The sequence below is a fragment of the Buteo buteo genome, chromosome Z (genome assembly GCF_964188355.1).
Source record: "Buteo buteo chromosome Z, bButBut1.hap1.1, whole genome shotgun sequence".
Taxonomy (NCBI): Eukaryota; Metazoa; Chordata; class Aves; order Accipitriformes; family Accipitridae; genus Buteo; species Buteo buteo.
The window spans coordinates 65,237,710-65,263,835 of NC_134204.1; the positions used below are offsets into that span (position 1 = coordinate 65,237,710).

Sequence of the window (26,126 nt, forward strand, 5' to 3'; positions counted from 1 at the left end):
GTTCCTAGAGAAAGGAACTAACTTCTGCCTGTGGCAAAACAGCTTGCCACCTTTACCTTATTTTCAGAAATCTGTTCCTGAGAAGGCCAGCACACCTCAGCATTTTCTCACAAGCCACTCACAAAGCTCTTACCTACTGTCTTGAAGAACATGACTGGAGCTGCCCTGAATCAGCACTGCTCAGATAAGCTTGGCTCATCTACGAACAAACTTTGCAACCTGTGGCTGTCATCCATAACCCTGTTTCTGTTCCCTTCCTCCTCATGCTCGTCTTTATGGACAACTGTCTAGCTTGCAAGAACTTAATCTACTCTACAGCAGAGTAAATAGACTCCTGGCTGACAGCCTCTAAACTGGGATTTTTACTGTTGCACAGAAGATGGTGATGGGCCATTTGTCCCATTTGTCATCATAGGTACAAGGATTCTGTGAATTGTGTGCTGTTGCTGTCCTGGTATCTTTCAAATAGATTCACCTCCTTGCCCTTCATGCTGCTTTAGTTTTCACCTCAGGTATAATCATATTCAGTCATTATGAAGAATCCTGGTACAGAGCTGCAGCACTGGAGCTCTTCCACAGACTGGCTACCAAGATAACTCTCTCTTTGGAGACCCCAGGTGATACGAAGAGCAGAGCGAAAACAAAGAATGTCAATACGCAGGGTCAGGAAACTGGAATGTGCTTGATGGCTCAAAAGAGCACTTTTCCAAAACATTCAAAGTGATGGTTTTACAGACATACCATGAAACCAGAGCAGAGGATTCTGTAGGAAGACCTATCAGAAAATTCATTGCTGCACAGTGAAATAACCATACAGACACTTTGCATGAGTTTAACTGAAGTAATGTCTGGCCATAAAGACACCATTATCTCTGCTGGATGAAACCTAGCAAAATTTGTATGGATGACAATGCAGAAAATAAAAGTTTACCTGAGAAAACAAGGTCACTTTCCTCTGAGTGTCAAGAGTGGAATATTTTATTGTAGACATTCAGCCAGACTCACTCGATTTATGCCGATTGATTGAAAGTTACAATTCAGAAACATGTATTATTATGGTATTACCAAGAAACAGTTGTTCATTTTGTACGAAAAATGCAATGACAGCACACTGAAGAAGGGATGAAAACGCATGTACTTTTATTTAGAAATAAAGTATTTCTGCAAACGACTTTACACAGCTGAACAAGATTAATGTGCATCACATTGTTCTGTGTTCCTTCACTCAAAATAACCTCTTCAGTAATTCAATTATTAAAACACTTAATCTACTATAGATATAAAATATACTATATGAAGCTCCTTGCAGACTGTGGCATAGACAAGTTGCAGTATTGCTGTTTACGGAAAAAGCATTTACCTTCAGTTTTACAGAACATCTGTTATTGTTGCTGAATGACAGAAGTCCAAAGGATGAGCAGCAGCAACTACTGGTTGACTGTCTTGTAAAGGTGGTCTCAGAAATCACTAGAAAGTGCTGATACACTGCAGCCACTGATCACACAATTAGAGAGATCAGAGGTAAGCTGTTTGGGTTTTGGTTTTTTTTAAAATCATAATTTAAAAACCAGCATAATTATCTCCTTACAGATGAACTTTTGATGTTTCAGGGGCTTCCAGAAAAGTCCCCTAGATCTGTTCTCTAGCCACTACTCATCCCTGATAAGGTCTTTCCTGAGTTCAGATGCTAACAGCAATCCTGAATGCACATCCATGAAGTTACATACAACTTCATGAGAAAAGGAGAGAAAGCAGAAAATACAAAGAGGAAAGGAAAACAGAGTATAACAGAACAGTAAATTCTCAGCTTATTAGAACCAAAAAGATCACACTGAGTAACTGTCCACGCTGTCAACGTGGATTTGTGCTAGTTTTGTCAGCATTTAAATCATTACAGCAAAGACATGTGAAACAAGCAAAATCACTTGAACCTTGTTTTAAAAAACTTGCTAAAATATCTGCTAAAATGAAACTAACTGTATGAAGTCTGATTGCCATGAAAACATTGACAAATCATGGAAGAAGAAGAAAGTAGTTTCAAGGGTACTTAAAAGCATCTCAATACATCATCAGCTCCTGTGCTTCTTCACACAAGCTTAGGGGCATTTTTAACTACCTGGACATGAGGTATGAATGGGCACAGCAGAAACTACCTTTTGTAAGAGCTGGGCCCACATGGACCTTGGTGCTGTGCCTGTAAGGCCAGTCCCTATTGACTTTAAATGGGCTCCGAGTGGACCAGGACCCTTTCTGATTAGTGGGCACTAGTGGGCCACATGGGACAATGTCCACATAGGTCTTCCTCTGCCACAGGGGCTACTCCTAAAGAGTGACTGATAACAGCCTAGCAATGCTCAATTTCAAATCTGTGGGTCTGACCCAGGGAACAGCCAGGGGTCCTCAGTCATCTCAGGGTAGTTCTCTGAATACAGGCTAGTGCTGCCCTGAAGACAGCTCTATACCTCCTGCTGGAAGCTATAGTTGCATCCCAGACCCCAAAGTGAGTCCCCAGGCTTTCCAGTCTGAAACTCGGATGGTGTGCCCCCTCATCATGTAACATATTTGCAAGCCAGGTTAAATAATCCACAGTAACAGATTTGTGATAGCACTTGCTTAGTTTGACTAGGTCTGTGCGCATGGAAGAGCATGTAGAGGCACCTGTCATACCTCTAGTAGTATCATACTGCATTTTAATGACTGGTGGGATTAGAAAATTTTCAGGAATTTGACACAGCATGGTCTGAATCTGAATCAGATCAAGTATCATCCCTGTCTTCTGGGTCTCTATATAAAGAAATTCCCTTTTCTGCAGCTTCCAGACGATGGTCAACTTTCTCCCAGACAGATACTGCTACATGGGGGACTATATGTTGCTCTAGTTTCTCTACATTAGCCCTAAAGCTTTTAACACAAGCAGGGACTAGAGCCTTCTCCTCTATTGCAGCCCCAGTGTCCTACTGGGTGTGGGCCAGTTCTTTTCATAGGTAGCCAACTTCGGCTTGGGCTGTTTTCAAACACTGCTAAGTATCTCTAAGGCAATGAGCTAAGAGATATAAGCAGGGTAACTCTCCCTTTCTGTTTCTGTCTTTCTGACTTTCTCTAACCAAAGTAGAATCTGACATCCGTGGGCAGGCCAATGTACCAAAATAATCAACTAAGGCACTCACTACAGGCTCAGGGCTGATCATGATGCAGCATACTGTATCTCACTTCCAACACCAGAGTGTAAAGGCTTATGGCAGCCCTGTCAAGTTACAGGTTCAGGATATGGTAACAGACACCAGACCAACAGCTTCAGGGATAGTTTATCTCTAAATAACAGCACAGGAAAAAATACAGATCAGTAGTAAAATTATCTGGGTCACAACAACAGCAAGTTAAGCAATTCACCAAGACTGGGCTAGACCTAACAGCCGGGCAAAGACTTATATGACCATGGCTCTCAGGCAGGCAAGTGACCCAGACCAACCAAGGACCTTGGGGAATGCAAATTCCTTGGCTGGACTGTCCTTTTTATTATCGAGCCACAGAAGCACTATTTGGCTTGTTAACCAAACATTACACCCCACTTCTGCTCCCCCTCTGTTTCAGCTCTGTTCTTGGTGCACATGTGGCCTCGGAATCCTGTACCCATACCACCCCACATTTCTTTGTGGGCAGGGAGCTGGAAGTATTGTGTAAGGCAATACAAGCTTCATAGCTCTGCTGTATGCACCATCTCCAGAAATACCATATCAGGCAACACTAGCCTTACAAGGACCCAGTTAGTTTTACAAAGGCATAACCAACTGTTAATGTACAGAAGTCACTACACAGAATGCGAAAATGAATACACAGGGTACTCTGAACTGTGCAAATATTCTTAGCAGACATGAAAAATTACAGGCTACAAAGCAGAAAAAGCTTGGTGTAATCTAAGAATGACCACAAACATAGTGCTGACAGTGAGCAGACTGCATTTATACCAGCTGCACAGTACGTTAACTACTAAGGAGAAGCCCAATAAAACAAAACAATAGTATAGAAGAAGAAGAAAGAAATTGAAACAAGAGGTATAGAAAGAAAGCATGAAGAACACATTGAAACATGAAGAAAGTTGTACTTTTTTTTTTTTTTTAAAGAATTAAAAATCTTGTAATAATGCCCAAGTCAGTGAACTATTAGAGTACCATTTGGAAGCAGGCCTCTGAAAGACTGCTTCACCTTGCCAAAGCATGAGTACCTTTTAAAGGTGAAAATTAACTGAAACTGGAAACACTGCTGGACCAATCCACTCTCAAAAGTCTCATGTTCCTTTCACTTATGTATTTAAATTAGAATTTTACATTCTCCAGCTACCCAGTTGTTCGTATGAATATATCCTGTCCTCTCACACTGTGCATATAGAAGTTCAACAAATACTTACGGAATCTTCCAATATATTTGGAGACATCTATTCTCAATTTATTTCTTTTACACAAACTGCAAGATTGATTAATTAACATTACACTGGTTTCACTCATACATTTTACTGTGTTGAGAAAGCTTTAAATGTAAACTGTATATTTAAACTGTCTGTTGTGCTATTTTAAACCCACAAAACTTACATGTGGTCCATTGCTTCAAACTTAGTTTTGAACTTAACCATGTTTTTAAGTATCAACTGCACACTACTGTAAAAAAATAATTCAGTCAGAACCAGGCTGGTGAATAACGTTATGACATTTGTTAAGACAAGGAAATACTGAAACCAACATAATTCCATAATTCCTTCTTATTTTTCCACTGCTAGCTGCACAGCATGACTAACAACTTCAGAAGCTTGTTGCACCACCTTCTTCCCCATCTTTATATTGTAGGCACGCTGCTGGTTCTAGTGGTTACAGCTGATGTTTCCACAACCACAGCTAAAAAAAAAAAAAAAAAAAGAAAATATTTAGCACTAAGTGTACCTGTTCTTTCACAAACTACAAAGACAAGACAGCATGGTAATGATACACTGTAAATAAACAGTTTTTCCTCTATCATAAAAACAGCAGTAATGCATGATATAACTACCTCTACCGCATTACTTGACACACTCAATCAGTTGAGTTTTTTGCCGCCAAAGGAATACGGTCCCAAAGCTGTAGCAACTGCTCTCCAACTTGTGGTTCCAGCTCCTAGAAATGAGCAGGAAATTAGAGAAGTTAGTTGCACTGCTACTATTGAACATACAGAAACTATTTATAACAAAATTGTTAGATGAAGTTACTGGTGATTCCTTTCAGTCTCTCTGAGAGCTCATTCCTTTTGCTACTGAGACATACATCAGAACTCCCCATACAGGAAGGTTTTTCTCTTAGGGTTCAAGAGGAGATAAACACTTTCATAAGCAACCCTGGCCTATAGGTTGGTTGGGGTTTTTTTTCATTCACAGCAAGATGTCAGTTCTTACGAAGAGAATTCTGAGTGAACACACCACCACCATCTACAAGAACATACGCACCATATACTTTGTACCTTCCACAGGTCACTTACTTCTTAACTAAAGTTCATTATTCTCCACATCTTCTAAGTTTAATTCCACCAAGTGTGGTGGACAACATGGAAAGGCAGGTCAGGTAAAACCATGGCTCTTGGTGGAATCATAGACATTAATATAAACCAGTTGTTTTTAAGATCGTTAAGACCCTTTGGGTATTAAGAGCCATTTACAAGAGAAGCACTGTTAAGTCCATGTGCTACATTCCTTTCCTTGTTCTTACAGTATGTTCCTTTCCTCATCCTTAAAAATGGAGAGGTTTTGGGGATGTAATGAGATGATGACAGAAAAAGTTTAGCTCTAGAATCTCGTATCAAGGAAATACTTTGGGAGGGGACTGGGGAGAAGGCAGAAACTGCCAGAGAGAACTCCTGCGCCAATTCTCTTCCAGCTTTTTGTAGCTGCATTTAGCTTTAACAGGTTGGAGAACTGTCCTAAGCTTTAATCTACTTTAAATCTCAAGACTCTTGTTCACTCTTTACAGGAAACTCAAAGCTATAATTATGAACAGTTATTTGGGTATGACAGACTATCTTGGGGAACAAATCTGAACCAAACAGGGAACAAATCTCCAGAACCAAAATTAAAAATTCCAAAATGCTTGTATTTTTGGAAGCATCCAGCTTTAAAACTTTTCTAAAAACATGTATTAAGCAAGAAACTGCTTTGATTTTATCAAAAAGCCTCCATTACTTCAACATCAATGCATCTGCAGAATGTACAATGTGCATCAATGAACTGTGATTCATATTAACAAATATATGAGGACAGTTGAGATAAATGCTGAGGCTAAACAAGCTAATGAACAACACACAGTTCTACCAAGTAAAGAAGACTTTAGAAGAGAGTAACTTTACCTGGCCATCTCTGCTTATTTGTACTTTCTTATTGTCATTCCAAGGGTTGAGCAAATGGTGTGCAAAATGAAAAGGAATGCTTTCTTTTTGGATCCACTCCACCTTAAATACACCTCCGAAGCCAGAAGATCCCCAGTCTTGACTTTTCTCACACCCTATCTCTGAAGCCATTCTAGCAAAACCCTGGATTAAAAATTGAAATATGAAAGGAAAGATATAACTAGAGCATATCTGCTTATGCTGGAATTCAATAAAAGACTGGACTTCATACAGAACTTTCAAATTTGTTTCAAAGTGATTCACACACTCTCACCCTTAAAGCTCGATCTTTTAAGATGTTCACATCTATAAAGTTAAAAGAAGTTGAGACAAGGGGAGTCAAAAGAATCTCAGTAGACATAATAAAAGGGGATGAAAGATGATGTTTAGTGCTTACATTGTTGAAATTAGCTGAGGTAAAGACAGTCCTTGATAAGAAGAGCTGGTCCCAAGAACCAGACAATGAGGTAGAGACAGTCCTTGATCAGGAGCAGGCCCCAAGAGCCAGCTAAGACTGGTCTTGCGGCTTGGGTGAATACCAAGAAATCACTGAGCCTGTGCAAGGAAAGAGGTTACTAGCAGTGACGAAGAGGAGTCATCTATCTTCATCTCTGCGACCACCAGATGACCACCATCAAGAGGTACTGCGCAGGCGCAGTTGGGAGGAGACTATAGAAATGACCTCTCGGAGCTGATTTTAATATGAAGTGGGGATAGGTCATGCATATGTATAGGCGTATTGTGAATACGTAATACCTGACTGTATAAACTTGAGGCGAACTGCCGAGTCGGGGGCGCATGACTTTGGTGGGACTACCCCCCTGTGCTGCCCGGCACTGAATGAACATACCTCCTTTACAATCTCACTGATTGTGGAGTCTGTTTTCCCCACGTCAAAGTAGCATTTGTTTTTCGACTTCAAATATGCCTTCTAGAGTTTGACCACAGCGAATGTCTCTCAATTTCTCACAATACCATTAATAGCTTTTTTTAAGCTTTATAACAGTTTGAAAAGGTGTTGTAAAAACATTTGAAGTGTAAGGAATCAAGATGAATGTACTACTACATAATAGTCCATTAGCTATTCCTTGTTAGCTGTAGATATTTTGCAGAAATCCATCCCTTATTTCCCATGTTCCCTCTATATTAACGATTTTCACATAGAATTAAGAGAGTGTAGCTGTTCTTCAAAGAAGGAATTCAAAGTTGCTTTCATTTCTTTCTTCAATGAAGCTGGAAGAAATTCCAACACAACGAGTATTCAGAAAGAAAATGAAAGAAACCCCAAATCCCAGATTACTTGTAATTTATTTAAGAACACCCCTACTTGCCCACACACCAAACAAAAAAAACAACTACACACACAATTTATCAATGATTCAGGCAAATTTATGCCAGTTATGACTTAGGAGTTCAAGAGATGCAGTGCAGTATATAACTTACAAGCATACACTACTGTTATAAGGCATGTAGTCCTAGATAGCTCAAGCCAGACTTAAATGGAAGTTAAAAAAAGGAACACAGGAGAAATAAAGGTGGAAAGTAAAAAGACAATTGGTACAAGAGAATATTAATAGCGGTGTTAATCTCGCATTCCCATGAATGTCCAGTGTGTTGCCAAAACTGGAAGGGCAAGACAACATCAACCACCTACACTCCTGACTTCAGCATGTCCTCCCCTCCCAGCTTCCTTGTCTAAGAGCACCAATACAACAGCCCACTTTCAGTATCAATTGGCATGCTGAAAATTACTTTCCAATATTACATCTGCATCTGCCAGACTGCCATTATGTCTATCTCATCATAATACTTCAGTGGTATCTCCAAGACAGCTGTATTTGGGCTGGTTCATTAGATTTTAAGTTTAGCTGACTTTAATGAATAGTTTATATATGAAGAGGCAAGTTGAACTTCCTTTACCTGGATAATCTGAGTTTAGCCTGCTCTACAACACAGCTAATCTGCAACTTTGCACTACCAGGTCATCTTTAACTTCAAATTGGCTACAAATTTGTCAATAAACTGTTGACAAATACCTTGCTAAACTTGAAGTCAAGACACAGCTCTGGAACAACCATGGCCACGACTTTCCAGCTTCCTAACTTTTAGAAACTACAGTTCAGGCAAAACAGATTTTATTACAAATTTGTAATAAAGACATCTATGAGTTCTCTGGCTTTAGGAAGCTGTGACTCGATTAGAACTGCTTGTTCACTTAAAATATTTACTCTGGAATGCAGAGAAAAGAGTAGCAATCCCCCACTTTATTTGGATTTGTTTGCTTTGTTGTTTTTTTTAAAAGGATTGTGGTGGTGCAGCCCTCTGCCCCGGGCCACTCTGAGATTTCAGGATAAGCCATGCATGCTTTGGGAAAACATCCCATTGTGCTATTATCTTGACTACAAGGGCATCAGGCACTCTTTGGCCACACCTGGGCCATCTGCTGCCTGAATGGTCCATCAGGACCACCCTGTTTCAGGATAAGCCATCCATGCTTTGAAAACCTCCCATTGTGCTGTTATCTCAGTTGTAAGTGCAGCAACTTATGGGTGCCAGGCACCTCCTGGCCACACCTGGGCCATCTGCTCCCTGAATGGTACATCAGGATGACTCAGCACGAATTGTGGCCAGAACGTAAAAACAATGACCAAAGTCAATCATCTCAAGACCCTATAAACACCGATCCAAGGAGAGACCCTCGGAGCTCTCCGGGACTGCAGCAGGCTGTGTGACCAGTATCTCCCCTGAGCTGGGACGCCTCAGGATTTTGCAAGGATTGAAGATCATCGTCTACAATTTCACGAGGACTTAAAAGCCAGATTTTGTGAAGTTTACTGACCACCCGTTGATGAAAGCCAGCACATAAAAGTGAGAAGTGAAACTCGAGAGTGTGTGTGTGATTTGGTTCAGAACTGTTTTATCTGTCCGTGCTTGTGTGATTTTATTTAACCTCCAACCCTGCTGTAAGTTTTGGGTAATCCTTGCCATTTTTGGATCTTTAATTTGCAAATCTCAATGAATCACTCTGTTAAATTGGCTCACAATTAAGTACCATTACAGTCATACGACCTAATCTTGTGATCTAATCTCAAAAATATTAATAAAACCTAAATTGCTGCTAAATCAAAGCCGTGTAACAAAACCTCTTTCGAGGCAAGGATTAATGTAGGGTATAAACATTATTCTGACTCAAGATGTTAGGCAATTCAGTCTTAGCCTTTGAGCATACTTCAGAGAAGAATGAAGTACTCTTTTCTCCGCAACCAGATACATTTGCTTGCTACTCTACTTATTACAAGGTCAGTAGCCATAAGCAAAAACCTCCATACTACACATAGTCATTTGCTGCGCTCTCCTAAACCATTAACCAAAGCTAATATTTAGTATTAACTAAGGACTCACCTGAAAGTGTCCAGACCCTTGAACAGAAAATATTAAGTAAACCGTGCTGCTCTCACAAAAGGCTCTATTTAGTTTTCGTTCATTACTTGGCGTAGTAGACCATATACCCTTCTGCTGAGAAATATCAATGTTTTGCACATTGCTACTTTTCATTATAAAGTATCGAAACGGCATATTTGGTCTTGGTGAAGGAGATTTGGAACCCTGGAAAAATTAAATTAAATTAAGCTATAATAAAATAAACCAGGCTTTAGTTCTAAAGTTTTGCACACATGAAGACAGCAATCCCTTCACTGCGCTCCCACCCTCCTCCCTCAGATTCTACAAGAAACACAGCATCTATCAGCTGGTACTGTCTGAATTGGTTTTAAAATGTATTTCACATTTATTTTACATTTTTTCAGCACTTTCCAAAATAATAATTCTTTCATGAGGGGCAGCAAACAAGTATAGCAGAACAGGCCTAAATCGTTACAATTCTTTGAAGTCTGACACACCTTCAGATGACACAGAAGTAATCATTCTACACTGCAGCCTGAAGCACACTACTCACATTTCCACCTTCTGGAAACATAGGTTTTCTCCCTTTTACATTGGTTGATTTTAAAAACTAAAAGACTTAAGAGGAATTATTAAATCCTCCAATGAGTCTGTGCCTAGAGAAACAATGGGGTTTCCTCTCAGTGATCTGTTTAGTATTACTGCAGTTTACTATTCAAGTACACAGGGAGAATTTTGCAAATAGCCTCATTAAGAATGTGTGCTTTGTTAAAATAACCGTCATTAAAAAAAGCAAGCAGTCATAACGCAGCAGTTAACACTAAACTTCAAAGAGAATCAGCATCAATGTATGCTATTACAGAAACAGAGGAAGGCAGAATCCAAAGAATTCAGAAGGGCATGTACTATATACTAATTTAGAAAAAACTAAGAAAAATTAACACACCTTCACTGGTTATTATATCAGGTTTAAAAAAAAAAAAAAGCCCTTTTTTTCCTACTTTGCAGACTGCTGAGGTAAAGCTATCCAAAGAATAGTATTTTTACTGTATTAAACCAGCATAACAAGGATATTTAGTCTAGGTTTTAAGTTCCAGAAAGAAATAAGTACTATGCAGCTGTTAAAAATGAAAATCTAAGTTATGATCTTAATTCATCAATATAATTGAAAGGTATCAGCAAATTTATTCCCAAAATTCTATTAATTTTGAAGAGGTGATTTGTTTACAAGAACTCTACCTTTCCAGATATTGGAGAAGGACTAGCACAGGGGCTAGGATAGCTACTGCTGTCTGTAGACTTCACTGATGATTGATCTGACCTGTCGTCCGAAGTTCGTTTGGAGTGCACAATGTTCTTTTCTTTGTACTTCTTTGGCTGGTTAAGTGTGGGAGGTGTAGATTTCATTAGAACTCTAAAAAGTAAAGGTAGATAGAGGACATACCAGGAGTTTCATAAGTGGTCACAGAAGAATTTATATCTACATATCAGCCTATTGCATGACTACATGTATTACAGTAATTCCAAAACACATTGAACACTAACTAAAAAAAAATACTGATCATGCATTGTTTTTGAATGCTAGAGTTAAAACCTCTTCTGCTACTTCTTCCCAGAGATCACAATTCACAGACAATATCCTGACCGCTCTCTCAAACAGTAGGCACACATATGAAATACTTCTCAATGAATTCACAACTAAAATGCAGCATAGGACAGTATAAATTCTTTCAACTGTATTTCCATTGTTTCTTCCTTTTTATTACTAGCAGAAATTCAAGTGATGTCTTTATAGCTAAATAAATTACAACGTACAGTATCTAGAAGATCTCAAAAGCTTACTTTTCAGCATTAGAGGAGTCATCAGAGAATTCAGTTTCTGCTGAGCTTTTTCTACTGTTGGTTGACTTCCATGTAGATGCTAAAGGAAGTTCTCCACAAGTCATAGGTCTTGGTCTCTGACCAATTCCTGAAGGCTGCTGCAAACCTGCAGACTGTTCTTCAGTACTTAAAACAGTTACAATTGCTCTTACAGTTATTTCATCAACTTGAGACCACGGTTTAGAAGGAGCTCGCATACGACGCAGAAATAAGCTATGCCACTTCTGTCTGAGTTGCAACAACAAACCAGCAGCCTGTAATGAATTTCAGTTCTGTTAAAGACTAAAAAAATTAGACCAGACAGATAAGGGTACCCTATGCGTTTCCTATCAGGCAGCTTCCGGCATTCTAAAATGAACAGAGTCCAAACTGAAAGGCAAGACTAAAGTGCTGGGGAGGGGGAGAAAACCCCACATTTAAACTAAGCTGTTAAGCTATCTTCTCTTTCCTCAGGTGCAAGATAATTTTTAAAATGTTTTATGTCATCTAGCTCTGCACCAAACTTAAAACTTTAACTTAAAAAAAAAAATCTTCTCATGCTTTATGCCCTTCCTCTCAATTCAGTGCTCCATTTTGATCCAGTTTCAGTAAACCTCTCAGAGAAGGAAATACACAATATGCCATTGCCATGGTTCACTCAACCCCTGTTCAGATTTTGGCTAACCCAGCTCATGCTAAGGCTTAATGTGTGCTGGGAGCAGTGCCATTAGGTCAAAGCAAGAGCACCACATAGGCAGGACAGGCAGCCAGAAACAGCTGAAGGGCCATTATGCAGCCACTATCACCTGCAGCTTGCTGTCTCCTGCAGCCATTGTCTTTTGTCTAGCAGTTTCATCAGAATCTGCTAACTTACGGAAGTGGAAAAAACCTCCAAGCTGGAAGGTACAAAACATCAGCTTACCCAAAAAGCTTTTGAAGTGGATCCAACAGCAGCTGCACTGGTGAGGCTTTCCTGCTTCCCAGTGAGATACAGGGGACACCCGCACCATGACAGAGGCAGAAGGATGAGCACTCTCACCATCAGCTAGGTAACTAGTTCTTTTTTTCTTTTGCTTATAGGTACACAAATTGAGAGTTTTAAGTTATGAACCTTACAACTTGAATGGTAAGTGAATTCAGGTGATAAGACCACTCTGGACAAAACGGAATTGAGCCCCTCTATTTGTTGTACTTCTTAATGAGCTCAGGAAATAAAGGTTAAATCACAGAGTATGTTGTCCTGTAAATTTGAGACCCAAATGGACCATGACACCCAGTCTTACAGAAAAATCTTGGTTACCCAAATGTTTCAGAAGTCTTTTGGGGAAGATATGACATAAATATCCTTCTACAAGAAACAAGCATTGAAGTGATACACTACTTACTTCAGGGTCCAGTTTGAGATGGAGCCATTCATCTAACTTCAGTTGTGCCAAATTAGCAGTTGTTTTGTCCTCCATCTCACTATCACTGTTATCATTAGATACCCCATCCCCTGAATTAAATATAAAAGGTGCATTAACATTTCTGTATTATTTCCACTTACATACAAAAACCTGAACACTACTGTATTACCAGCAATGAACTCATTTTCCTTCTAAATTTTATTTTTGAATGTAAACATTTGTAAAACCACATTTTCAGCACATACACCTCAGTGAAAAGTCTTTGCTTCAGTTAGCAGAACTCAAGTACCCAGATCTGCTGAGGCCCCTGCTATGTAAGTACCTGTATTGGTGTGATTTGACTCACTCGTGTACCTTCATCAGTATCAACAAGCCATTGTCAAACTTTTGCATGACGCTGTTTGCAAAACCACACATTGTTTTCCCAGTAAAACAGCAGATTTAAAGACCCATTAAGAAAAAAAATAAATTACATATACATATGGCTATTAAGTAGGATTCTAATTTATTTTTTTAAGTGCAATTCAATCAGCATAAACACTATTTCAAGGGTAACAGTTTAAAAGCAAAACAGGAAAGCTTCAAAAATAATCACAGAATCACAGAATCGTCTAGGTTGGAAAAGAGTCCAACCATCAACCCACCACCATGCCCACTAAACCATGTCCTGAACTTGGACTCTTTGATTCAAACTAGTATTTCTAGAGAACTGGCAGCAGGATAGATTATTTTTGCTTCTATTCCTACAGCACTCCATTTAAATAAAAAAATAAATAAATAAAAAGGAAATTTCTATATATTTCCTATTACTTTAGTTAATAGTACAGCTAATTGTCATTAAAAGTTATCAGTAGAAAATAATCTTTAAAATGCATGTTTCAGCTGGAAGCAATGTGACTGTTTGCCACACAGATAGTTTCTAAATTATTATTTAGTTTGAATAATCTGATTCAAAGTATCAAATAAACTGGTCTTTAGAAAAAACATGCATATTACACTTCTCAGCATTAGTATTGTCATCAGACATTTTGTTTGCATTTTTTATTTCACTACAAACTATAATTTCTGGGAGTTCAGAACTATGTAAGTGTAATTTATGGATATGAATCTACAAGGATTCACAAAACTGAGACATTTATTACAGAACCTATAAACTATTCTTGAACAGCTATAGAAACTATAGCTCTGTCATTTTAAGAATTAGCTAATATACGCATTAAATATTCTTGAAAAATAAGCCTTGCATATCACATACTAGTGTATACCAATGGAAACATTCCAAATCCAAACCCTGCTATACCTCGAAAGGATGAAGGTTCCTGCAAAGCATTACTTGGTAATCTAGCTGGTCCACAGAAGAGTGACACAGTGACAGGTGTTACAACAGAACAGCATCTGATATTTGCTATCCTGTGAGCTCTCGTCATTTCATCATATATAAGCCAGTCTGTAGGAAGTGCCTGAATGGCTGCAGCTTGCCCATTTGCTGGGGGAATCTGTGCAAGAGCAAACAAGAATAGGCTATTTTACCCTCTACTTGTAACTAAAATAAATCTTAACATATTTCTTGTTTTATATATGTAGACATAAATAAATATTCATATAGGCATAAATTTATACACACAATTTAAAAAGTGAGAGAGAATTCAACCAGACTCACAATTATCTTACCACCTTGAAACAAAATATGTTGTTTTAAAAAAGGATCTAAAAAAAAAAGTTCCAGAGCAGAACTTCTTCCTGCTATTATGAGCAGAGATTGTTACCTCTTTAAAAGAGTTTCATAACTAGTTTTTCATATCATTTTGTTTTATTCCACCTAGAAGAAGGACTAACTGAAGTAAGTTTTGATGAAATAATATTGGAAAAATAAACCAACTCCAATTCTTTGTTTTATCAACTGCCAGGAAAAACGTGTTCTAAAAACGTAGTGTTTAATGCACATGCTGCTTTTAAAGTACTGACAACTATGAAGAGACGTTTCTAAAACATTTGATATAGCACTCTTTTTTGGGAGCTATAAATTCAGAGTGATTTTACCTTTTTATACTGAGGTTGACTAAGAACAGAGGTAGGATGAAATCGCACTTTCTTCTCCTTTGGTCCAGTCAAAACCAGGCTTTCTCTGTCTACATGCACTAGATTGGGATACATCCCAGCCACTAAGGCAGCTTTAACTACAGCCCAGTTTTCAGAATTAGTATTAACATCTCTAATATCGACTCCTCCTCTGCTTCTAACAAAACCTGAAGAAAGGACAAAAACATACTTGTATTTAAGATCTACTTTTGTGCCTCTGAAAAAGGAATCTGGGGGAAAAAAAAGTGAAATAAGCTACAAATTTGTTACAATTTTCCCCACTGCCAAACCTTAACAGCACAAAGAAGAAACCGTTATATCCTTACTGATAAGGTGTTTTATACTAACACAGAATTACTTTTTATAACATGAAGACATTTCCTATGGAAATAATTTATCAGAACGTAAAAATCCAAGGCAACATATCTCACACTGAAAACCAGTGGCATGTGGAACAACCAGGGCACTTTCATTTAGATCAGCTGTTCCTACCCACATTTCCTCACTCTAGCATCTGCACCATGCCCAGCACCAGTGTATACTGGTCTGTTTCAAATCAAGGAAGGAAAATTACACCAGTGAATGTCGTTCTTGTTACAATTTGTAAACACTTGTACTAGGCATACACTTGACTCCAAAACTATGTAAAAATTTTTTCCAAGCTACTTACCTGAGGCCCTAAGCTGACCAAGCAACTGTGTTCTCATTCCTATAATGATTTCCATCCTTGCTTGAGACAGGAAGTTCTTTTCGCAGAATGCTCTCTCCCAGCCATCACTGCGTGCCTTCTGCCATGCCTGTAAAGAACATTTTTTTACATTTGCCTATTAATTTAATTAGCTAAAGTTTAAAAATACACTTTAAAAAAAAAAATTTACATGTACATCAATAAAATGAAGGCAAAAATCATTCTGAAAGAAAGAAAATGTATCAAACCAGATATTTTTTTTCTGGTTAAGCACTAGATTCTCTTCACCCATTCTCTAAATTAGCATAATGATCATTATGTTATTATAAGATCATTATATTATTTTAAAGATCATTATGTTAAGATCATTATTTTAAGTTATCAGTGTCTCAGGATATAAAGTGGCACCTTGTTGGAACTTTCAGAATTTAACCAGGTTTGAAAATATAAACAAAAAATCTCTAAGAAGTGTTCTTCACAAATTTATGAGTCCAATACACAAGAAAGCCACTAGGCAAAAATAAAGTTTCTTCTCTAAGGACTTAATCATAGCCTATCATTCTACTTCCAACTTGATTGGTACATCATTTACTTTGATATGTGATCTATTGTGATTAGTACTCTTTCTGAAGATGAAATAATACCTGGAAAGCCCTGAGAAGCACCATATGGTCACTAAATGTTCCTGCAGTAAAGCGTTTTCTACACAGCATGGCTGCACGCTTTTGAGAGGCCAGTGTAGGTAGGACAAAAGGGTCTCGATATGCAAGAGTGCAAGCAATAGTAAGAATAGGATCCAGGCACTTCAAAACAACAGCACACAACACCATTTTACCAAGGTGTGGCTCTACTGGTAATTCAGTGAGATGATAACCAAGTTCAGTAAGATCTTCCCAAGGGTCCATCGCATCTATTGTCTGTTTAAGAAAAAAAAAAAAAAAAAAAAAGAGGGGGTGGAGGGGGAAGTGGACAAAATTAATTTACAATAAAAGCAGGAAGGAAGTGAATGCTAGGTATTAACTAGACTTGTTCCCAAACACTAAGAAAGCAAGTCAAACTCTTAACAGTTTGAGACGAGATTTTTAAGCAATCTCTTCCCTTAACACAGAAAAATATATCCACACACACAAAATTAAAATAGACAACACGCAAAAACTCAAAGCATCCTTAAGTAACTAAACAACAGTCTCAATACAAACAAAACTCAGTAAATATGTTGCACACCACAAATACAGAATCAAATACAATTCCCATCTAAACTTATTCCTCTGCTGACCTTCAGCATTTGCACAGCATTTCTCACAATTAAAGCTGGTGGAGGATCAGGAGCTTTCATAAGAAAGTCAACAATTGGACAGTTAATCGGAGCCAGAAGTTTTGTGTGTAAACAAAGCTCCTGCAAGTTAAAAAGCAAAAAAAAAGATTGTTAAGATTGGGGGGAAAAAAAACACCACAAACTTTTTTGGAGTTAATAGTATGGTTTGATGGTAATACATTTTTTAAAAGTTATAATTTCTAACTGAACATGCACCTGGAGTGGCATTCTCAGAAGTTCTGGAGTCTGAAATTCCAACATATTCTGAAATCGGAGCCTGCTGAAGAGATGAAAACAGACTCCTGGCTGACAGCGCCCAGCCCTTGAAAATAAATATGGGAAGTTGTTGAAAATTAGAATTTCTTAAAAAAAACCCAAACAAACAAAAAACCCCAACAAAACCACACACACACGCACAAACTTAGAATGGAAATGTAGAAGCAGGTCTAAGAAAAAGATAGTTTCGTCATTAAGTGTAAGTTCCACACAAAGTGAGAGTTTTGCAGTACATGGATTATTTTTCATAGTATGGAAACTTGTTACTAGAATTTTACCCCAACACTGAAGGATCTGGAGAAACAAAAATAAGGCCTATCTAAAAATAAAGTGATGTGGGTTTTTTGCTAGCCTAAGATCAATCCAAATCTCAAGTGTCCTTTGCTGTAAGGAATGTAAGTTGTAACCTTCATTTCTTCCTTTTCAAATCCCCCAAACAGTTGGAAGTTTCTCTGGAAGTAAAAGGTAGAATGAAGACCAAACAACTTTTGAGTGAGGGGACAGAGACAGCAAATGCTCACATTCATGCTCAAATTCCTGCAGGTTAATGCCAGTGTCGTACCACAAAACATAGGTATTTGTTGCTACATATCCTCTTAGCCCTCACCCAGTGTTGGGAAGAATATGATGAAGGCCTGTTAAGTCATGAATAGTTTGGAGAAGGTAAATAAGGAATCACTCTCAATGTCTCTTCCAATACAGGGATGAAGGGGAATCAATTAAAAACTAGCAATAGGCAGCGCTTTGCCCACAGGTAAGTTGTGAAACACCTCATTGGACACCGTAGCTGCTGGTGCTACATGGGAGAGAAAGGAAGGAGAACAAGTTCATGGGGGGAAAACAACCTAGACCTAATGTAAGCTTTGGGAAATTCCTGAGTGTCACTTTTCTACAACTTGGGAAATAACTCCAAGGAAATACATGCTGACCCTTACTCTTCTGCAGAGAATTAGCACTGGCCATTGTCCAACACGATACCAGACTAGGCTGGTAACATTACGCAGTGTGGCTGCTACTACAGTGTGTAGTTTATTCTTAACATAGAGGATGGTGGCTATCTGCAAAGTAAAATTCAGTACAAAGCATTTATTACCTGCCTTTTCTCTGGATAGCACTGGCTTTTGAAATCCATACCATTTTTAGCATTGTAACACAACTCAGTGCATCAAAAGACTTCTATAAAAGCAAAGCAAGGAACATAAAAACAAGATTGAATACAGTACATGAAATAAAAGTTACTAATGATTAAGATCATCAACAGAACTCTGCAAAAAAAAAAATAAGCACCAGCAGCTTCTGGTGCAAAGGTTATGTTTGAAAGTACTTAATTTCAAGTGAATTTATGCTACCTCCTTCACAATACCTTTGTGCTACACAGATTTCTAAATTAAAGTTTTCTAGTCAATAGGTAATTGTAAGTCAATAAAAGACATGGATTCTGTTTTGTTGTATCACAAACCAAGCAAAAATATGTTACATTGAATAAAGTTTTCCTGTCTTACTTGGAAATTACACCTTTATTTTCCTACATTTGATGCAAAATTACAAAAAAAATTGTATTACCATAACTTCAGAAATTTGGTGTGCGTATCTCCTACGAAATCCAATTTTATTTTCTAAGCCATATACTAGGTCTTAAACTGTCTCATTATGTTATCTCAATTTTCTTGAACAAGTAATTAGGGAATGGGCATTCAATACATTAAAAACAATGCTTAAAAACTTAATGGATTAGACTTGGGCTAGATACAATAGAAGAACAAAGGGAACTCCCAGTGTTCTCTAAGTCTCAGGAAGATGGCAGTCTAAACTGATGGGCTTGTTTTAAAAATCAAACAGAAATACTAAATTAAAAAAAAATAAAAAGACGACAGATATATCAATATATCAACCTGCAATAGCTTTTACAGGGTTTTTAAACAGCTAACTATTTACAGTATTTATCATAAAACAACTGGATGTCAAAACTTCCCAGTACGTTTTGTTGCTTGACATGCACTAGCTCTCAGCCTGCTATACAAAAAGAAAAAGTTCTCCAAAATTTATATATTACGTATTTTAAAATAACACTAGGAAGTTTACTTCCCAAAGACAGTTTAGGCCAATCATACCTCTTTCATCTTGCCTGAGTCAATAACAAATACAACATCATTGACTGTTATGCTGGTTTCTGCAATATTAGTAGAAAGAATCTGCAATTTAAAAAAAAAAAAAAACAACAACAAAACCACTATAGTAACTGTAAAGACAAAGACAAAATAGATCAATATAGTATCTGATTAAGTCCTCTGATACTTGCTATTTTGCGGACTCCAGAAGGTGGACTTTTAAGCACCTTCTTCTGATCCAAAGTCTGCATATTTGAATGAAGCATGAAAACTTGGTATCTAATGCAAGACAAAGAGCACATTTTAAGGATCTTTAAAACAAACAGTAAGAACTCAAGACGACCATAGAAACTAGAGGTTTTACCTGTGAGCATTATCAGCAAATCTCTTGTCATCAAAAAGAATACGGTCCCTCAGGCTAACTATCTCATCATATCCAGGAAGAAATACTAAAATCGCTCCTAAAAAAGAAGTTCGTTTGCAGACTTCAACAGAAAATTCACTTCAAATATAAGTCAGTACTGCATATACTAGCACTCAGAAGGTTTTACCTATTTGCTATTACTGAAAAAAGAGCACCATTCATCAGAAGCTGAAAACACAGCAATTTATTGGGAGTGTGTGTATATACCTACCAGCATCACAACTATGACAGATGTTATAAAGTAAGTGCACAATCAGGTCCAGATCTACTTTTTCATCATCAAAACTGTGATGATAAGCATTCAACAGTTCTCTGTCTTCTGCACTAAGGTCGCTACCACTGGTTTGGACGAGGGAACTTTCATCCAGATTTCCAAATTCCACTGAAGCGCTGAAACACACAAATACACAGGCCAGAGTTGACGTTGTTTGCTTTGGGTTTGTACTCAGCAATTGATTCAAATTTAGATCAAGACCAACAAGACAACTCATCTCGAATTTTAATTTTAAAGTCGAGCAGAAGAGCATCTCCACAATACTATTACTGTTCACTGATTTAAGTGTTAACCCAGCAAAGCATGCAACATCAATTTTTAGTGTTAACTTTAATTTCATTATACTTCATTGAAACACAACCATAAGCAAGTGTGACAGAACTCAAAGTATAAAGACACCATTTGTTTATCTGTTAAAGGAAAAATATTTAAAATAATTCTATCTTCCAAAAACTTCCCTACTGTAACAGTTAAGCAGGTACTACACTAACAGAAACTACACTAAGAGAAATTATAATAATATAGGTCTCTACAAAACTGTAACTAAACTATGATAACTGTAAGTTAATAAAAAAAACAATTCTTGAATGGCTTAGTGTACATATTGCTCATATAAAGTTTCTTTAATATGCCTATCATGTATTAACAATATACAGATAAAAACACACAATAGATCTGTTTCCAAAATAAGCACCTGAAATTAAAATGGTACATGGTATAGAATCAGTATCTCCTCTGCATATTTATTTGCTACTATAATCACATCCTGCCTAGATATATAACCATGATAGGAATGTCCATATCAAGATGATAAGTGCTAATAACCTAAAAGAAGTCCTACACCACTAGAACTATATCCTAGGAGTTCTGCAGACACAATCACTATGATACTGAATACAAAACAAACTTTTTTTTCTTTTTTTACATTAACTCTGTTTTCAAAATATTCCTATTCTCAAATAGATGTTGCTATATAGGCCAGATTTTAAAGCAGAAAAAGGTAAAAACTGTTCTGATTAAAATAAGACAAAACATCAATTTCCCTTCACCATGCTATACAACTGTTTCTGCAAAACAGTTATAGCTTACCTGTAGGACTCCAACAGGTCAACAACCTCTGTCTGTCCAAAGCGCTTAGCCCAGTCCAAAGCCATCCTGAAAGAGTTGCATAAAAATCTTTATTAATTTCTCACTTCGAAAGATACATATGAATAGCACATTAGATGAGACGACAACTGACACCGCACTTTTCTATCAATTTCTGCATTATTGTTTTAATCAGTGCTGTTACTGCTGGATCTGCAACTTTCCATTTTAAAGTGCATACACAGGTGTAATAGCTATACGATTTTTAGATAACTGCAATTCATTACCAAGAAAGACCCAGTTTTACACAGAAGTACATGGAAACATGCAGAAGGAAACAAGGAGGAAGAATGTGCCATTCCTTCAAAAACCACACACCAATAAGCAGAGGTAAGCCATGCCTTTTTGCACTACCCTTTACAAGCCCCTTTAAATCATCCTGAGAAGTCACATCCCAGACATTTTTCTCCAAAATGTGTGAAAACATTGGGCTTTTTGATGTCTTAGGGAAGTTGGCCTCCACACAACGCAGTTCACTGTGTTCTCCTTCTCAACTGCATTCCTTCCTAAGTTTTTCAAGTACCAAATATCTCATATTACAATTATTTACTATAGTTCCCTGTTTATATGAAGATACAATTTATGGCCACAAAAGTCTAAGGTTTTACAGACTGATGAATATTTTTAAATGATACAGTGTATTTACAGATATAACACAGTAAAGATCTTTGTAATACACTATTTTTAAACCCAATATAGGTTACTCTCTTAAAATAAGAATCACCAAACTTTTTGGGTCTAATTCAGTCAACCCAGTGAGTAAGACCTGATTTTTTCTTCTAACCAGTGTGTTAAATCAGACTCATGGAAACCAAGAGTGTCTATCTTATATTTGAAACTGTTTAATTTCTAATTTAATTTAGAATTTACAGAATACAATGTGATAAACAGCAGTTAGAAACTGTTTAGACTCTCAAAATCTACTAGTGCTTACAGTAGTCTCATAAATTTAGCAAATTAGTTTAGAATTTCTATATTTCTTTCTCATTTGTATATTGACAAATAAATCTTTCAGTTTATCTGTTTTGTTTTTACCAGCCATTGGATGATTTGCAGTGGATACTTGCTCCCATACTGATCAGTTGTTCTACTTGACTCAGAAATCCTCTCCCTGAAGCAATCATTAGTGCAGTTGCACTGGTTTCACTGTGCCTATAATCAACTGAGAAGTTAAAAAAAAAAAAAAAAAAAATCAGCAAAACCAATACATGCTATTTTTTTCATCTAAATGTAGTAAGAATATGACTTTCAAAACCCAGCCCAAAGAGAATTTGTTTCTTCACTTCATCCCACCAGTCAGTTCACATGAATTTAACACTATTTTAGAAACAAAACATCTGTCAATACTTCAAAGCAAGTACAACAACAAATAACTACAAAACTCGTTAATTCTACTAACCCTACTCATCTTTTTCAAGAGCCATCAGAATTCAAAGGTAACAACATTTGAAACTGGAGATAAAGTACCCACAGAGATTCAAGTCATTTTGTGGTTGTTTTTTTCTTATGTAATAAGATGAGAAACTTACCGCTGACATTTTCAGTTAAAATGAGATGGAACACTTGAGCAAAGGCATCAATATCTTTATGCAACCAGATGTCAGAAAGACAAGAATCCATCTCTTTTATTAGCCATGGTTCAAGGCAATTCGCATCTTTTTCAGTCTGAAGAGAAAAAACAGTACTGAAAGATGAATCTCTTAAAGAGTCGTCTTTATTCTCATACATTAGACATGAAGAATTTGAACAGTTAGGTTTTCCAAGCAACAACCAGAAATACAGCATTCAGGTATCAGTTAAAGCATTTATCATATGCAAGTGCTTTAAACAATGGCAGTCTAGCCATTTGATCTAAACAAAAGTTTTGTACAACCACCATAATTGAAAAGCATACTTTAGTTAGAGTAGTTCATGCTAATAAAAAAATCGTTTTATTAAAACACGTTAATATCCTTCTAGAAGCTCTACAGAAGTAATATCTTTAGAAAACAGTTTTTAAATGGGTAGTAATAATTCAATGCAGATTTTAACATCTCTTCCAACAAAAGGAAAAACATACCAGTTGATTAAATACTGCATCACCACTATCATCCAACAGATTATACTCTTCAGTTGCACTTGGGACAGATCTTTGTCTCCGAGATTCCACTTTGCTATTATTTTCTTGAGCAGAACACCACTCAGTAAGAGTGCTTTGCTGTTTTTCTTCTAGAATGCATAAAGTATTTCCAAAAAAGTTTTACAGTAGTCTTAATTATCCATTGTTTTCAGTTACAAAAAATAGTTACATCAAGTCACAAAGTTTTACCTATTCAATCTCTTTTATTTAACCTAGAACACTGTTACCAGTCCAATATAAATTCCATGATTAAGGGCACCCAAAGTGCACCATTGCAAACATCTGCTCTAAGAACAAAGTAAAAAATACCGTTTGGGTGCTTAATCCCCCAAGTCTCCAGTATTCCAACCCACTGCATTCAAATGAGCTTCCTAAGTATTTTCTACACAAATTCTCAGTCCAGATCTCTCTCCAGAAGTGAAATACCAAAGTGATACAGCTGCTGCAGGTAACAACTAATTTTTATACACAAGTAGCAGAAACAGTAGAAGACACCAGTGCCTGAACTGAACTTTTCTATCCACAATGATCAGAGCTAAGCACCATGATAAATGTACAGAGGACTGTACGTTACAGCTTTGGGTTTTGCCCCCTTCCCCCTTTTTTTTTTCTAAATACACACTAGGATCATTACTTTCAGTTGACAGGAAAACTTCTCAAATAATATATCTACTTAATTAATTGAAAAACAACTATATTAAAGGTCAAGTGTTTTAATGCTTTTGGGCTACGTATATATGTTAAATACATCCACGTCTGAAGAATGCAGTGAAAAATATTACTAATAGGAAATGCTTCTGTGCAAGATGTACAAAATCCTGCCCTCTTTAATGGCTGCACTTCAATTTGCACCCAAAAGTCAGCACAGAGTATCTTCTGCTTATATAGTTTTCATGTGGGCAAAGCCCCCAGTTATATGCAATTCTACTCCATAATAATTAGGAAAAATATTCCACTTATCAACTAAAAGAAAAAAGAATGCAATTACTGAAAGAAAGTGAAAATATTTTTTTTAAGTTATGTAATCTACTTCAACAATGTAAACACTGAGAGCTTAAAGATACTTGCTGTCATCTAGTCATGTCTCATTCAATATTATGACTTTGGAATTTCAACAGAGAATCATCCTATTTAGTTGTTCAATCAATGAGACTCATTGCCAACCCTAAAAATTAAGAAGTCCACCAACCTCGCTGCTTCTCTTTTTTGTACTTTATCATCTCTTTGTTTGTATACCCAGTGCTTCGTAAAATGTCCTCCAAAAACATCTCTTTAACTTCAAAAGGTCTTCCTTGTACTGAAAGTATAAATAATTCGTAAAAATATTAGATATTCCCTAGCTTCATTTATAATCTTAATTTTTTAAAAGCATTTTTGTAGACACAAAAAGTGAATTAAGCATTATTAGGGCCTGATTTAAGGAATTATCACTTTCCTTGAAAAGTCTTTTAAGTTTATATTCTTAAGATTACTGGGTCACAAAACAAAACATTTCAAAAGGGAAATGCCAGCTGGGTACCTTGTTTCTCATTAACCTCTTCAATTCTATTAAGTGTTATAGCACGAGATGCTCCCAAGATTGACAGTTAATTGCAATTTTATCAAAATGAGAAGAAGAAAACAGCCATTTTTGGTTAGGGTTACAAAAAAGAATTTACTGTCTAAGATTGCCACCTGTATTACAAAATATAACAGCAATTAATACAGCTTGAGTGCAAGATCCCACAAGCAGACTGCTACCTTTGTATTAAACTACTTTTTTTCCCCAAGAAGTATACAATGAGATGGACTTCTCTCAATTTCCTCAATCACTTCAGCCAGATTTGGCTTTCTTTACTGAATGCTTCCAGATAAAAGAGATCATTTACTGTGATTTCCTTTTCAATATCACCGTTTTCTAGACCTTATTCATGGACATGAAAGGATTCTTTTTCAGAGGAAGAATTAAAATATCTAGATTTTAATTTCTGGTCCCTTAGCAGACATTTGCCATACCTGAGTTTAAATCACCTAGGACTTTTCTTCAGAAAGAACAAGCTGCAATTCACATACTTCTAGAAGCTGTCGTGGAGGAAGCCTTCCAACACTGATCACAAACTCTGTACTACAGAAACCCACAACTACAAAAGGTTGGTTTCTGTGGTCAGGATTCTGTCAGCAATATTATTGAAGGAGGATCGAATCTTTCTCATTACATTCACAGCTGAAGTATCTAAACTCTCTTCTTTTAATTCTGAAATTCTCAAAAATTGAAAAGGAGTGTCTTTTCAATTGTGATTAGCCTGTGAAGACTAGTACATGGATTAACAGTATAACCACTGAGGTAAACTGGAGAAAGAGTTTGTCACCAGAATTTCCTGAATAAACACATTCATCTAAATGAACAGAAAGGTACAAAAAGAGTAAACTGGAAAGCCACACAACAATTGTAACTGAGGTTTCCCCTCTCCAAAAAAATTTTGGAAAACACTGAAATCATGTAATTTCCAGATTCCTGCCTCCAACAAGCTGCAAGCCTCATTTTACTAGGCAGAAATTCAGAACTCGGAACTTGAAATAAACACTTCTATCTGGAAAAAGAGATTTCTTTTTCAGGAACATTCACTAAAATAAACTGATGATTTGCAGAA

General features: G+C 36.9%; 1 protein-coding gene across 9 annotated transcripts in view; it reads right to left on the reverse strand.

Annotated features, from left to right (window-relative positions):
- Positions 1 to 1,117: 1,117 nt before the first annotated feature.
- LOC142027195 (3'-5' RNA helicase YTHDC2) overlaps positions 1,118 to 26,126 on the reverse strand; it is a 37,306-nt gene continuing 12,297 nt past the window's right edge. For 4 of the 9 annotated variants that reach the window (XM_075020898.1, XM_075020901.1, XM_075020905.1 and 1 more), the window contains 23 exons: positions 24,686 to 24,793; positions 23,437 to 23,585; positions 22,907 to 23,042; positions 22,413 to 22,539; positions 21,321 to 21,386; positions 20,169 to 20,347; positions 19,898 to 19,994; positions 19,725 to 19,812; positions 19,537 to 19,617; positions 18,519 to 18,601; positions 17,366 to 17,471; positions 17,111 to 17,230; positions 16,479 to 16,751; positions 15,817 to 15,943; positions 15,108 to 15,313; positions 14,368 to 14,563; positions 13,047 to 13,156; positions 11,644 to 11,936; positions 11,041 to 11,215; positions 9,802 to 10,005; positions 6,361 to 6,543; positions 5,038 to 5,141; positions 1,118 to 4,886 (listed from right to left, as the gene is read on the reverse strand). In XM_075020898.1, the coding sequence (XP_074876999.1) occupies positions 5,061 to 5,141; positions 6,361 to 6,543; positions 9,802 to 10,005; positions 11,041 to 11,215; positions 11,644 to 11,936; positions 13,047 to 13,156; positions 14,368 to 14,563; positions 15,108 to 15,313; positions 15,817 to 15,943; positions 16,479 to 16,751; positions 17,111 to 17,230; positions 17,366 to 17,471; positions 18,519 to 18,601; positions 19,537 to 19,617; positions 19,725 to 19,812; positions 19,898 to 19,994; positions 20,169 to 20,347; positions 21,321 to 21,386; positions 22,413 to 22,539; positions 22,907 to 23,042; positions 23,437 to 23,585; positions 24,686 to 24,793 (3,188 nt within the window). In that variant the 3' untranslated portion in view covers positions 1,118 to 4,886; positions 5,038 to 5,060. Of the gene's footprint in view, positions 4,887 to 5,037; positions 5,142 to 6,360; positions 6,544 to 6,796; positions 6,955 to 9,801; positions 10,006 to 11,040; positions 11,216 to 11,643; positions 12,735 to 13,046; positions 13,157 to 14,367; positions 14,564 to 15,107; positions 15,314 to 15,816; positions 15,944 to 16,478; positions 16,752 to 17,110; positions 17,231 to 17,365; positions 17,472 to 18,518; positions 18,602 to 19,536; positions 19,618 to 19,724; positions 19,813 to 19,897; positions 19,995 to 20,168; positions 20,348 to 21,320; positions 21,387 to 22,412; positions 22,540 to 22,906; positions 23,043 to 23,436; positions 23,586 to 24,685; positions 24,794 to 26,126 lie in introns of those variants that run through there. The other 5 variants (XR_012649032.1, XM_075020900.1, XM_075020899.1 and 2 more) reach the window with 5 other exon arrangements.